We start from the raw sequence: 13907 nt of genomic DNA on the forward strand, positions 1-13907 counted from the left end.
AATAAAACACCAGCACTGCTATCAATAAATGAACATGTACTTTAAACTTACATTCATTTGTGTATAAAACTTGTAACGCAGAGTCTGGATTTTAAAAATTTATTTGTTTCATTTCAAAACTTAAGCATTAGAAACTTCGTATTTTGTTTTAACATATTCAAACGGCCACCTTAACAAATGCAGAGGATATTTTTTTCAAGAAGCTATATTAGAAGTACATAGCAGTGTATTTTACAGAGGCACGTAGCCTGTACTTTGAACATCTCTAGAACCTCAAATGCATCTGTAGTAGTTAAATAAATATGTGAGCACAAAAAGTCTTTAAACAAAAGTAGAGAATACAAAAAGTAAATTAGTTAAAGTCAAACCACAAATAAATGCACAACACAGCGTACTTAGGTCATTAATATTTTTTAAACTGCGTAAACTTTAGTGAAGGCAACCAAATGTACTAACAGTATACAAATAATTAGCAACAGCACCATAGATATTAATCCTTATTTGAATAAGGATTATTTTTGCTGACTTTCAATTAAATATATAATTTTTAATCAAATTCAGATGCAATTTAACAGTATTGCAGTTGTTAGAAATAAATCTTTCAAATGAACATTGCATTTAGTGTCTCAATAAGACATTCAGTAAGAATGCTAAGTGCAGCTAATGTTTTGAGTCTTCCAGGTATCCAAAAGTTATCAACATTCATTGTATAATGGTTATAATGTTCCCCGGTAGATGTTCTAATTAATCTAGGTACTAAATTTGACTACAATTTTTTCACCTTTGACCAAAAGTACTGTCACTCTTTATATCATGCTTCTATAAATTGAAGCTGATGTAAAAAAGTATCAGTCTGCCATTAGAATATAGTGTGAAAATATTAGAACTTTGCATGTTTCAGGGAAATTTAATTTTAGTCGGGTATGGATAATGCATATCTATTTTTGGAAAATAGTAAGATTTATGAATGAAACACGCTGTTTAAGTACAAAATATTAAGATTTATTCTGCCATGTCTAAAGTGTGTTGACTACTTTCACTTATTTCATATTGTTTTTATTCAAGAAAACATCAACCAAAAGCAAAAACTGAACACGCCCTAAAATGCAATCATTGTTGTCTTCATCTGTTCCTCGTATAATCCTCTTTACTGTTTACTCTGTTGTTACCTTCCATCTAAACTATGGCTTCTGTCCTGTAACCTGTTCCATGTTTATGGACTCCTGCATTTATTTCATTAGGATCCTTCTAAAGTCAAAAGCACAGTTCAGGAGAAGAACCTAAGACTGCAAAAGCTTTGGAGCACAGAACACGACAGTCTTTTGTGAAATACCTTGCAACCACATGGGCACCATAAAATAATAAATTAGAATGTATTTATCTTCTTATAACAAATGACACATTCAATTGTGAAGTTAATGTGTAACAGTTGTTACAACTCTTAGGAAAAGAATGCATTCTTATCTAGTAAAACCTGGGAATAACATTTCCAGGAATCTGTTCATGGCTTCTTGTTAAGTACTACCTGTTGTAAAAGGAAACCGTTTCAAAATAAAAGTAATAATGAAAAAGGTTTAAAATAAGCAAATCTAAGTTCCATTGACAGAGCAATATGTGAACTTCTCTCCAGAAACTGTTGTAGGGTATAATGGTTTTACTGAGGACCTCAACTGATCATGATACATAAGAACTTGTCTAACTTTAAAGCGGATAAACAATTCCACTTGCATTAAATTTAGATAATGTGCTTATGTACCATGCTATATTTGGGCCTGAACTACTGTCATATTTAGAATTGTGGATCAGTAACCATTTCTAATCTGCTAAATTAGAATGTAAATGCCAGGTTACTTGGTAACACATTTGCATTTTTATGAACTGTAAATAACTGTATCTTTTACAAAGTTTTACAGTCATGGTATCAGTCATTACTGCTTATACTAGTGGTATACCAGTGTTTTGAGCATCACTTGTAGAATACCATAAACTAATAAAATTATTTGTATTAAAATATCCAAGAAAAAGATATTGTCCTAGACAGTGAAAAAACTATTATCAATACACCTCAAAATATCACTTTAAGTAACATAAATACAGTGCTTTGCATAGTTTAAATAAATGTTACAACATCATGATGATGGGAAACTGAAAAATACTCTCGATCAATCACAAGGTGTATTGATAATATTTCAAACATGAAAAAATGAGCAATTCTACTTAAAATAACATTTGTACAATAATACTAATGGATGGAAATATTTCCATGGTAATACTTCTGAATCTAGGGAATTTTTTTTAAATAGGCATCATAATATGTAGCCAAAGCAAGGGGAAATTTAAACAAAACTCTGCTATAGGTTCTTTCAGTCACTATATATAAATGTTTTAGGAAATATTAAAATTACAAGATAGTATGAAAAATCCCAAATAAGACAACAGTGACCATATTCCTATCAAGCATACAATCTTTGACTTTCTTTTGATAGCTGCCTAATGGCTTTTATTGCCGCCCAAAAGTTGAATCCCAATGTTCTTTCTCTAAGCCTCTACTTTAATGAGGTAAAGGACATGCTTATATCGGGACAGCTTATTTTACTAGCTGCCTACATGGGGCCCAGACTTTTCTTAAAATGTCTTCTGAAAGATCCAACCCATTGAAAAGAATTGTAATTGTGAAGACTTTATATTAAGATTCCAACAGTCAATACTTATCAGCTGCAAATAACTTGAATCTATTTTGATAAAGATTTAATTGCCTTCACCTGGCTACAGTTTTAAAAGCCAACCTCTGTATTTGCATCGAAAGTGTAAGCATGGGTACTGGAACATGCCAAACAGTTTGATGCACTTTGATGTCCAGCATGAGACCAGTTATTTAGATGATGGATTTTCTGCACCCCAAAGAATTATTTATGTGAAACGTGGAAGTGATTGAAGGTGGACCGATAAAACAGTCTAAAAGGGAACGCTTGCCCTTTGCTTCCCCTTTTGTGTAGTTTCTCTATAAAAAGTTGGAACACTCAGTTAAATTACTCTTGGGAAGATTCCCAGTTATTTCACTGGGGTTCCCTTCATTCCTGCTAAGCACGACTCTCATGAAGTGGGCTACAGATACTTCCCCATCTCCTCCTCTGACCCCTTTCTTTAAAGGTGATCCAAAGGGGGGGGGGGGAGGCTCTATGGAATAAGAAATACAACAAACAGTATGACTTTTTCACATACCAAAGTTGGAACAACTATCATCCTCCAAGCCCTGCCCCTTCATTCTATGTTGATTCCAACAACCTGTTAGGAATGTAGGAAGAAAACCTGCATTCTAGAGGCAAAGTATTAAAGGCACTTTTGCAGGAACGCTAAGTGCCTTATTAGAATCAGGTCTTCAATAAAAATATCTTTTGATTGCAATTAATCAAGGTACTTCAACTGAAGGATGTGCTAAGTCAGAGCCATTATTAGAGTAAATACTTTAAATACTGAAAGTGTGCAATAAGGCATAATACTGTTAAACACAATGCCCTGTGTTAAAAATGCTACAAAACAAATTTAAAGTTATAAACTGCAAAACAATAAATCCTTGCATGCAATTGTTTTATATAGACAAATGTAAACATGTAAATGAACTCTCCAAGCAAACTCTCTCCTCCAAGTGCTTTTATGTTCAGTGCGTGGCTCCACAAGGGTTGACTGCAGTTTGACAACCCATATTGTGGCTCATCACTTGAACTCTAAATAGAGTACCATCTGCACACATGCACAGCTTGTAGCGCACCCAGTCGCCATTGTTAAACTGTTCCCCATAAGAAGAACTTGGCAGTCGAGATGTGCTGACCATAACAGTTCCATTCAGAATGATGCTGTTTTCCTAGTAAAAGAATAATTATACAAATGTTCAAACAGAGGTAGAGAATTCCTTTTCTGAAGAATAAATTTAACCAATAACTCTTTTCAAAACTACCTTAAAGATGTAAACAAAATAACATTTTTATTTAGTCTGTGAGCTATAACTTCACTAATTTTACCAATGATGTCATCATACACCTCAGTTCTGACCTGCAGTGCATTTTACTCTTCCACTTGGAGGTCAATATTGAGCAAAAACTGCTAATTGCGTAGCAGTCCTATCTGTAGTGTTAAAGAATATTTACTGAGGATTAAAAACAAATATCAAGTTTTCCTTTGAAACAATAAATAAGACTTGATTTCATGCTTCCAGAAATGAAAGAAAAATGTTTATTTCCATGCTGTTTACCCCTCTACCTGTTCCCCACTCCAAGCAATCCACAGTGCTAACACAACCTCAAAAAATTATTTAGTACAAGTTAGCTCAAAGCTTTTGAAAGCCCTTTCAAAATTGGACTGATATAGTTGCTTTTGTAGTATTTCCAAATAGCAAACTTGAGTTGAACTATTAAACTATATTTTCATACAACATAAGTTTCTGCAGATTGATCCCTACAAGAAATGCAATAATTAATTTATCATCTTCAGTTTGAAAACAAGATATTGTAAACAACTGCCAACATAAAATACTTACTGCTTTTAATTCCATATCGCCTCCCATCCGAAACTCAATCATTTTGCCCATAATGAAAACTCCTTCATTTCCACGTACGATGGCACGTCCATCAACCTTTATATTTAGATCACTGGTAGCATTGCTGGTAATCTGAGAGAGTGGAAAAAAAGTAAAGGTGGGTACAGTATGAAAAGTTTCATTTATGTGAGTCTACATAGTTTTGTTAAATTGTTTAACTAACAGATATCAAAACTGCTAAAAATTTTCATCAAAAGTATTAATGCATTATCCTTAAATCTCGAAAGGCTTCTCATTTAGTTTTATTTAGAAACAAAGTGTTTGTTTTTTTTAAAGGTCTGTTTTGACTAAAAAGCTTAACATTCTAGCCTGTCAGATGGATTATACTTGCAGATTGCTGATCAAGTTTAAATATAACAAAGATATCAATAATCAATCTGAGAACATTTAGAAGGATACACAATTCATTTGGGTTCTAAATTTAATCTGAATTTTTTTTTGCTATGAAAAGTGACTATGGAAAACTGCTTCCTCTGTACTGGCTTGATCTACTCCTTGTATGCATATCTGTTTACTGTAAGGATAAAAATAACTTTTCCACTTTTTAGCAGAAAAGGCTGCAGAGCCTTTATTATACATAATGACATACAAGAAAAACATCAGTTTGGCTGTAAGTTCCCTGATTGAGTCTGTAGGACTTGCAGCTGGAAAACTTTTTACTTGGAAATAGAATGTATTTGATTTGGAGGTAATAAATTGACAAATACAGAACTTCATGTTGAGGTTTTCATTTTCAATTTAATTGAACTTAAACTGTTATGTGCTACACAAAAGACATGTGACTTACACACATTTGATTATAACAAAAATATAATCATCAAGAAAAAGAAAATAATAGGTACAGTTTTGGTGCTTAGCTTTGTAAATTCTTAAAAAGATGAGATGACCAAAGATTTTTCAATGGTAGTAATCATACAGCTAACTGGAACTACTACCTGTGCATGAAGTATGTAATATCAAATAGGAATGTGGGCATTCCTTTCCATATAGTTATATTATAATGGCTAGTTAAAATATTATCGTTGTTCTAAATTATTCTGTTATTTACCAAAGTGTGGTAAAACACCCCAAAGTGTTTTAAAATCTATCAAAGACAAATACCCAATTACCGGTGGGGGCACATTTCTCACAGGAGGGCCACTCTCTCTCCAATCTCTCAGTCCTGATCCTCAAGGGAAACTTACACAACACTTCCCAGACGAGCCTATGAGCTAAGCCTTTGCAAGAAACACAACTTCATTCCCCGAGGACTAAACATCTACAATCCCCTGACTACTACACACAACTCCAAATATGCTTCACAGCTATGCAGAAGAACTTCAGAGAAAATTGGAAATCATCTACGTCACCTACTCTACTCCAAAAGAGACCAACTCAGGAAAGAAATCACCATATACTACAACAACTTAAAAGACAGAAATCCATGCATGTTCCCTGACAATATACAGTGGATACGAAGAGACTACGAAAAAGCTTTCTACAGCATTCATCCTACATAAAAAGAAGAAATGGAACAAATTACTCCAAGAACAAGCTCCCCAGCCACAAAAAAAACCATCAGCGGAACAACACCAACACCTTACAACATTTCAGCCTCTGACTTGATAAAACTGAAAGCAGCAACCAACCCACAAATATTATCACTCTCTCCACACATGCTTACCAAAACTGAAAAATCTGTCCTTTCTAAAGGCCTAAATTTCTGTCCAGAAAAATACCCTAATAAAATTCTTCAAATATGGAGAACGAGAAGAATTCTTTGAGGCGCAGGTGTCGGAAGAATATTTCCACAACCAAACTGAACCAACTCCCAACAACAACTCATACTCTGACAACATTTAGGAAAGGATCAATGCCAAAAAGCCCAAAAAAACCATCAGATTGGACACCTCACAGTGGACAAAACCCTAACCTTGACCGCTACATTGACTGCTTCAGGGAAAGAATGAACAATGAAATAATCAGCAACGCCACCACAACAACCTCTCTCTACCAGAGAAAAAGGCCACAGAATCTCTAAGATCTAACCACTAAATAGTAATAAAACCAGCAGATAAAGGAGGAGCCACAGTCATCCTAAACCATGAGGATTACATAAAGAAAGCCAAGAGACAGCTCTCTGACACCCCCTACTACAAAGAACTACAAGAAGATCCTACTACCCTTTTCACCAAGAAACTCAACAATACCATCAAATCATTTCCATCAAGACTTCAAGAAAAACTACAGACCTTGATCCCCCTGCTACCTAACCCAGGGACTTTTTACATGCTCCCTAAAATCCACAAGCAAGGGAACCCTGGCAGACCTATCATATCCAACCATGGGACCCTAACTGAGGAAATATCAGGTTTCGTTGAATCAATCCTAAAACCGCTTGTCACCCACAGAGCAAGTTTCGTACAAGACTCTACAGACTTTCTACGGAAACTTAAAAACAGACCACCTTCCCAGCAACACACTCCTAACCACCATGGACATTACCAGCCTATATACCAACATCCCACACTAGGATGGCATCCAAGCCTGCCTTACATATCTACAGGAACAAGATTACAACTCAGAATACAGGCCCAAAGATATTACTGACCTTATATACTTCATCCTCACACACAACAATTTCACTTTTAATAATCAACACTTCCTCCAGACGATGGGAACAGCTATGGGCACTAAAATGGCCCCACAGGATGCCAACCTTTTTATGAGCCACCTGGAAGAAGACTTCCTCAAGAACTGCACCATCAAACTCTTGCTATACTTAAGATATATCAATGATATCTTCATCATTCGGACTGAAAACCTACAATCTCTGATTGAGTTCCATCAGAAATTCAACAATCACCATCCCTCCATCTGACTTTCTTTAGAATACTCCAGCACCACCATCTCCTTTTTAGACACAATGATCAGGATCCAGAAGGGTAAAATACAGACCACAGTATACAAGAAACCCACAGACCAACATACATATCTGCACAGAACCAGCAATCACCCTAAACACACCAAAAAAGCTGTGATATACAGCCAAGCCCTCAGATACCACTGCATTTGTACTGAAGAGAACACCCGGGATTGCCACCTCACCAATTGTAAACAGGCTTTCACCCAACAAGGACACCCCTCCAGAGAGATAGATCGCATGTTTGAAAGAGCCACCCGGATACCACATGAAGAACTGCTGCAGTACAGAAAACCCCCCACAAATCGCACACCGCTGGTTATGACATATCACCCCTCCCTTGAACCTGTACAGAAAATCCTCAAAAAATTGCAACCCATACTAGAAAGAGACCCTATTCTTAAAAAGATCTTCCCAGAGCCACCCATCCTAGCCTTCAAACAAGCACTGAACCTCGCCAACCTCATCACCAGAAGCAAACTCCCTCAAGCCCAGAACACACCAAAAGGATCCAGACCATGCCATGACAAGAAATGCAAAACCTGCCAACACATCTCCACCACCCCCACTATTACTACACCCCACAACAGAGCCATCAGCATTCCCACATCTTACAGCTGCACCTCCAGAACTGTAATATATCTCATCCAATGCACCAAATGCCCTGATGGAAAATACAGAGAGACCAAACAACATCTGCGCACCAGAATGAACACACACCGGAAATCTATCAAAGACAGGAATACCCAATTACCTGTGGGGGCACATTTCTCACAGGAGGATCACTCTCTCTCCAATCTCTCAGTCCTGATCCTCAAGGGAAACTTACACAACACTTCCCAGAGACGAGCCTATGAGCTCCATTTCATCAACCTCCTGGATACTAGAGATCACGGACTAAACATAGACATTGGATTTTTGATACATTATAATCTGCCTGGCAACTGACTCCCCAGCCTAACCCCTGGCTGCTTTACTTTTCATTCCATCCAGGAAGAGCACACACCAACTGCTGAAACTTCCTTAGCCTGACGAAGGGTTTTTGAACTCGAAAGCTTGCTTAATAACTATTCTCCAACTATTTGGGTTGGTCTAATAAAAGATATCAAATTCACCCAAGGAACCTTGTCTGCCTATGTCCTTAGACCAACATGGCTACAACCTACACCCCCGTAAAACACACATTTACTTATCATTTTTCAGGACTGTTTTTTCAGGGCAATATGATATTCATGACAGAATCATTTTATGGTTAAAATCCTGCATATGCTTGAAAGGCTACATTTCAACAAAAATATATTTCTCATTAGATACAGAACTGTCTGATTGTGAACTCTTAGGTAAGGGAAACCGAGATGAGTATATTAAAATAAGCATACCCTCTCTGTAGATGCCTTTTGTACATTCAAAATTTTTACTCCATTTGGCAGATGAAACTCATGAGTCTCGTAGTCCGTGCTGAACAAAGTATTCTGTGTCCGCGGGTCAACAAATTCCATACCAATATCACTGGTAATGGAAGTTTTGTCCTTTTCAACACTGAGTTTTGTTGTTCCTTGCTGAAATACAATCTTTAGAAACAAATCATGATAATCTTAAATGTTTCTGTCATATTTACAATTACTACCAACACTGCAATTCCCCCATGTTATTGCCCATATACTTTCAACTCATGATCTGACTTACAGGCTGGTTATTCCCAGTGATCACCAAATCTTCATTACGCCTGCCTCCTACAGTACTCTTATATAATGGATGTATGACTCCCATGTCAGATATCTGTTTAAATCTCAGTAAGCCACTCTCATGAAACTCCATGCTATCGCAACCATTGGGCCCAATCCGAATCACAGCCCAGATAACAAGTGTGATCTAAAAGAGTAAAAAAGGGTCATTTTGTATCTATGGACACCGTAGGAAAACAAGCGTGTTCAAAAGACAAAATTTAATTAAATGTTACACTTAAACATTTCTAGCAATGAATCATTTTTACTATGCAAATGTAAAAGGAATGGTTTCTATTAAAAAACAAAACAAAAAACCCCCCCAAAACCTGTCCTTTGCCTTACCGTGTTAATAGTTCCTACTGGTAACACCAGAGTACAGTAAGTAGCAGCTCTTATTTTAAATACGAATTTTGAAATAAAAACTCCTCTGAAATAAAAAAAAAAATCTATTTTCTATATGTATTAAATCACTGTACACTATTTAAGTTAAAAAATCAAGTCATCTTGCTGTCTGAGGTAATAGCTGCACTCCGAACTAAATAAATTCAAAGGAAAGGTGTTAATGCAGGAAACAGTTAATCATGAGTCAAGAAAAACCCTCAAAAGTTGTTGGTATACTGAAATGTTTAATTATGAGAAGAAATAATTTTATTATTTAGAGAAAAATGAAAAGCAAAGGCAGGCATTCTAGTAGTGAGCTGGCAAGTAGCAAATCAAAGTGTAGGGTTTACAAATAGTCATAGATGCATTTCAAAAACTAAAGTTCCATGGTTGGCTGAGGTGATTCACTCCATTTCAGTATACTCACTCTGAATGTGCATTGCACTGATACTGCTTTGTGCTGTTTGCCATTATTGAGCTCTGGGAAAGGAAATTAATTTAAGATTCTTGCTTTTTGCCCAGTGAATATTTAGATTTTCAGACAGGAAGGTAATAATGATCCATGTAGTCCCTTGGATAAGAGAATGTTCAGATTTAGGGCATTTACATGTGCTCCAGGAGTGGGGTGGGGAGGGAAGGGGACACTTTAATTAGAGTGGCTCCAGAAGCGTCTCTATTTAAAGCGCCTGGACTCTCTCATGTATCAGCATCCCCGTGCTTAAAAATAGCGGCAAGCGTGCTTTAGTTAAAGCACCCCTGCCGCCATTTTTAAGCCTGGGGACACTGATGCACAAGAGCCTGGAGTCGGCTGGAGCACAGTAACTACCATGTTCCAACACACTTGATTGAGTCTGCTCCAATGCACTATTACAACGTGTCGGAGCATTATAAGGCACCCTTAGATTTTAAGCTGTTTGAGTCAGGAACAGCATGTTAATTCCTGTAAAACCACTTGCAAATTTATGTCACTTTAATATCAGTAATAATAGAGTAATACAGTAATAGAGGACTTTAGCAAGAAATGCGGTAAAAGGAGAATATAGCTGGTTATTTCTTTAGATAAGACCCCAAAAAAACACAATAATTTGGGAGCTGTTCCAAATAAAAAACCCCAAACCTGTGAAAGTTTTGTTCATACTGCTAATACACAGAAGAGGAGTGGAAAAATAATAAAAAAATCTTTACATTACAAGTTTGTGCTCTCAATATTATTCTGATATATACTGCAATAAGTTTATCTATTTAGCAAAGGCTCAAATACAAAACAAACATAGCCAAATGTCACCTGCAGTCTAAGTAATGTACTCACAATCAAATTGATGACAGCCAAAATAAAAAGGAGGACAATCACACAAATGGCCAAATTGCCTTTCCTGCCTCGTAAGCCTGTTTTATGGAGACGGTCTTCATCAATTGGAATATATCCAGCTTTAAAGTTACTATTGTGTTCTTTATTAATGTTCCTCCGCTCAACAGCTTTCTCACGCATAGACTTCTTCACAGGACCATTAGAGCTTTGCTACGTGATGAAAAACACCAAAGTTAGAATTTAAAGTGACTTGTGGAATATTTAAGCTGTCATTCGTGTTTAGAATTTCAGTTTTTAAACTCACCACATCAGTACAGATGGTGTTACCAAAAAACAGTTACAAGGAATTTATCAATTATTAAGATAACATCTGAAAATTATCAGCAAGACTTGTTGCATTAGCATTTCAACTGTAAATAATGGCAGATTTAATGTAATAAAATATATTTCACTGTACATATTTATGTATTAGAGCTGATATGGTTCTATCAGATTATTTACTGATGGACAAAGATTTTTTTGGTTCCCTGTGGACTAGTGGGTAAATCCATTAAGACACTTACACAAGAATTTAGAAAATGATGCGGATGCAAGCCATAAAATACATCTGATGCGCAGTTCGTACAACCCATTTTTCCTGTTTTTATTTGTCTAACATACCCACAGGAAATGGTGATATACAATGGTTCTCAACCTTTTTGGACTCAAGACATTCCTCCATAATTTTTGTGAATTAAGTAGCACCTAGTTTATATTACAGTGCTTACCTTCTTACAGAGAGGCTAGGCAGTGTGGGTGGGGGGCTGGTCAGACAGGGACAAACCTGAGCCAACATTTATCTACCTATATTAGCTTATCTCCTCACATCTCAGGGCACCCTTCAAAGGATCTGGCAGTGGGCAACCTGGCTGAGAATCACTGTTATAGACTAACATGGGGGTTTTCAACCTTTTTTACTAAATGTACCCCCGGTGGCCAGATGCAGAGCAGGGGCAGTGGGGGGCGGCAGGAGTGGCGCATGGCTGGATGTGGAGTGGCAGCAGCAGCGTGGGGTGGTGGCAGTGGCTGCCATGTGCGACCTTCCAGGCTCCCACCCCTCCGTGTCTGGCCGGCCAGGCAGTGCCTGTGTGGCCCACAGAAGGGCACTGCTGCCCTCTTCCCCACCCCAACCCTGCTCCTGGGAGGTGGTGGCATGGGGTGGTCCTGCCCACCAGCGCATACCCTATATGGCAGGGGCTGTCAACCAGGGGTATTTGTTGGCAGATGGGGATGGAGCACTTCCATGCACCATCCCGTGCTAGCGCACAGGCAACACCCACCTAGTTGGATGTGGTGGGTGGGGGAAGCTTGAATGCGGCAGCTGCAGCCACTCTGCATTCAGCCACGTGCCACCCCCATTCCGTGTCCAGCTGTGTGCCATCCCCTCCCCCTGCGCTGCATCCAGCTGCTGGGAGTACAATGATCCATATCTAGCCGTTGGGGGTACACTCATGCAAAAAGGTTGAAAACCCCTGGCCTAGGGCCTTCCCAAGTATCCCCGGGGGTATGTGTATCCATGGTTGACAACCCCTGGACTAACAAATAGATGTACAGTAAACAAGGAGAGAGAGGGGTGCGTGTGTGTAGAAAACAAAGATATATACAAAAGCCAGCACGGGCTGAAGCTCCTTTCATTAAAGACTGTGAAAGGACTTGCTCAAAGGGTCTCACGAAGTGAGTTTCAGCTCCCGAAAGCTTGTGCTATATATCTAGATATCTCTGTGCATCTCCCACAGCAGAACACTTGCACCCACCTGCCTTTGATTCCTGCTCTACCCAAAGTTTAAAGCCAGCTGCCTGGCGGTGACAGCAGCACTTCTAGTCAGGCAGTGCGTGGGGAGTCAATTGACTTCATGGCTCACTGTCATCCAGCCGAACAGGCATTAAGGGCCTTCTCTCCTTTTTAATGGCCTTGCCGTCCCTCCCACCCACGAAGCTGTCCTGTCTTCTGCTATGCTGCTGCCTGTCAGCTGCTCCTAGTAACAAAGCTCCCGTTTCCCTGCCCCACAGACTGTTTTGAACTCCTTTCCCTGAAGCTCTTTGTTTTTGCTTCAATCTTAAACTAAACAAGGCAGCCCTAGGCCCCTGGCCTGCACCTATGGCCCCTAGCCGCTTTTCACCTGGAGAACAGACCTGCTGTTTCAGAGGCGAGGCCGCACCTCACGGCCTGCGCCCCTTTCCACAACCCTTAGTCCACTGGTGCCAGGGCTGAGGGCGGGCTCAGGCTCGTGCAGGGTTTAGCTGACGGATCAACAGGGCTGGGACAGGGGAGGTGCTGCTTCAGGAAGGGGTGCGGCAGCCGGCGTCTGAGCTCCCTCCCAGCCCTGTTGCCCTACACTCCGGGCTTCCCCCTCGGGGCATGAGCCGGGAGGGGCCACCCTATGCCCGCCTGCCGGCTAAGGGTCGACTCCGGCTGCACAGACCCGCCCGGCCCCAGGGCTGCCAGCCCCCCGCAGCACGAGGGCGCCGCCCGCCCGCCCGCTCAGTGCAGCGACCGAGCCGGGCCTGCGCGCAACCCACCTCACCCGACGCCAGCCCCAACCCCAGCCCCGCTCGCACCGCCGCCAGGCGGGCGCAGCTCCCCGTAGCGCACGCATCTGGTTTGCAAAGCGGAGCCCGAAGCCGAGGCCGGCGCTGCCCCCCCACCGCCTGGGCCGGGCCGGGCCGGGCCGCCACAGGCCGAAGGGCGCTCGCCGCGGCGCAGGGCCCGGCCGGGACCCACCTGCTCGGAGGCGGCCGCCGCCATCTTGCGCCGCTGCCTCTGGCCGCCGGCCCCGCCCGCAGCACTCTGCGGAGGCCGGCCCGGGGAGGGAGCGCGCAGTTCCCCGTGGCGGGCACCGGCCCGGGCTGCGCCCTGGTGCGCGCGGCTGCCCCCACGCCTGCCGTGCTGCGACCGGGCCGCCAGCCGGCTCCACCCCCTCGCCGGGGCCGCTGCAACCCCCCGAATCAGACCCT

At 40.5% G+C, this 13907-nt stretch overlaps 1 protein-coding gene across 1 annotated transcript; it reads right to left on the bottom strand.

The window, feature by feature from the left end:
* Window positions 1-85: 85 nt before the first annotated feature.
* Window positions 86-13759, bottom strand: SGCB (sarcoglycan beta). The gene is made up of 6 exons (XM_006261251.4): window positions 13675-13759; window positions 10914-11123; window positions 9183-9368; window positions 8876-9067; window positions 4535-4666; window positions 86-3862 (listed from the first exon to the last, which is right to left on the bottom strand). The coding sequence occupies exons 1-6, from the start codon at window positions 13696-13698 to the stop codon at window positions 3659-3661; spliced, it is 948 nt and encodes a 315-aa protein (XP_006261313.3). The 5' UTR covers window positions 13699-13759; the 3' UTR covers window positions 86-3658.
* Between the last annotated feature and the right edge of the window lie 148 nt (window positions 13760-13907).

The sequence above is a fragment of the Alligator mississippiensis genome, chromosome 2 (assembly GCF_030867095.1).
Source record: "Alligator mississippiensis isolate rAllMis1 chromosome 2, rAllMis1, whole genome shotgun sequence".
Classification (NCBI taxonomy): Eukaryota; Metazoa; Chordata; order Crocodylia; family Alligatoridae; genus Alligator; species Alligator mississippiensis.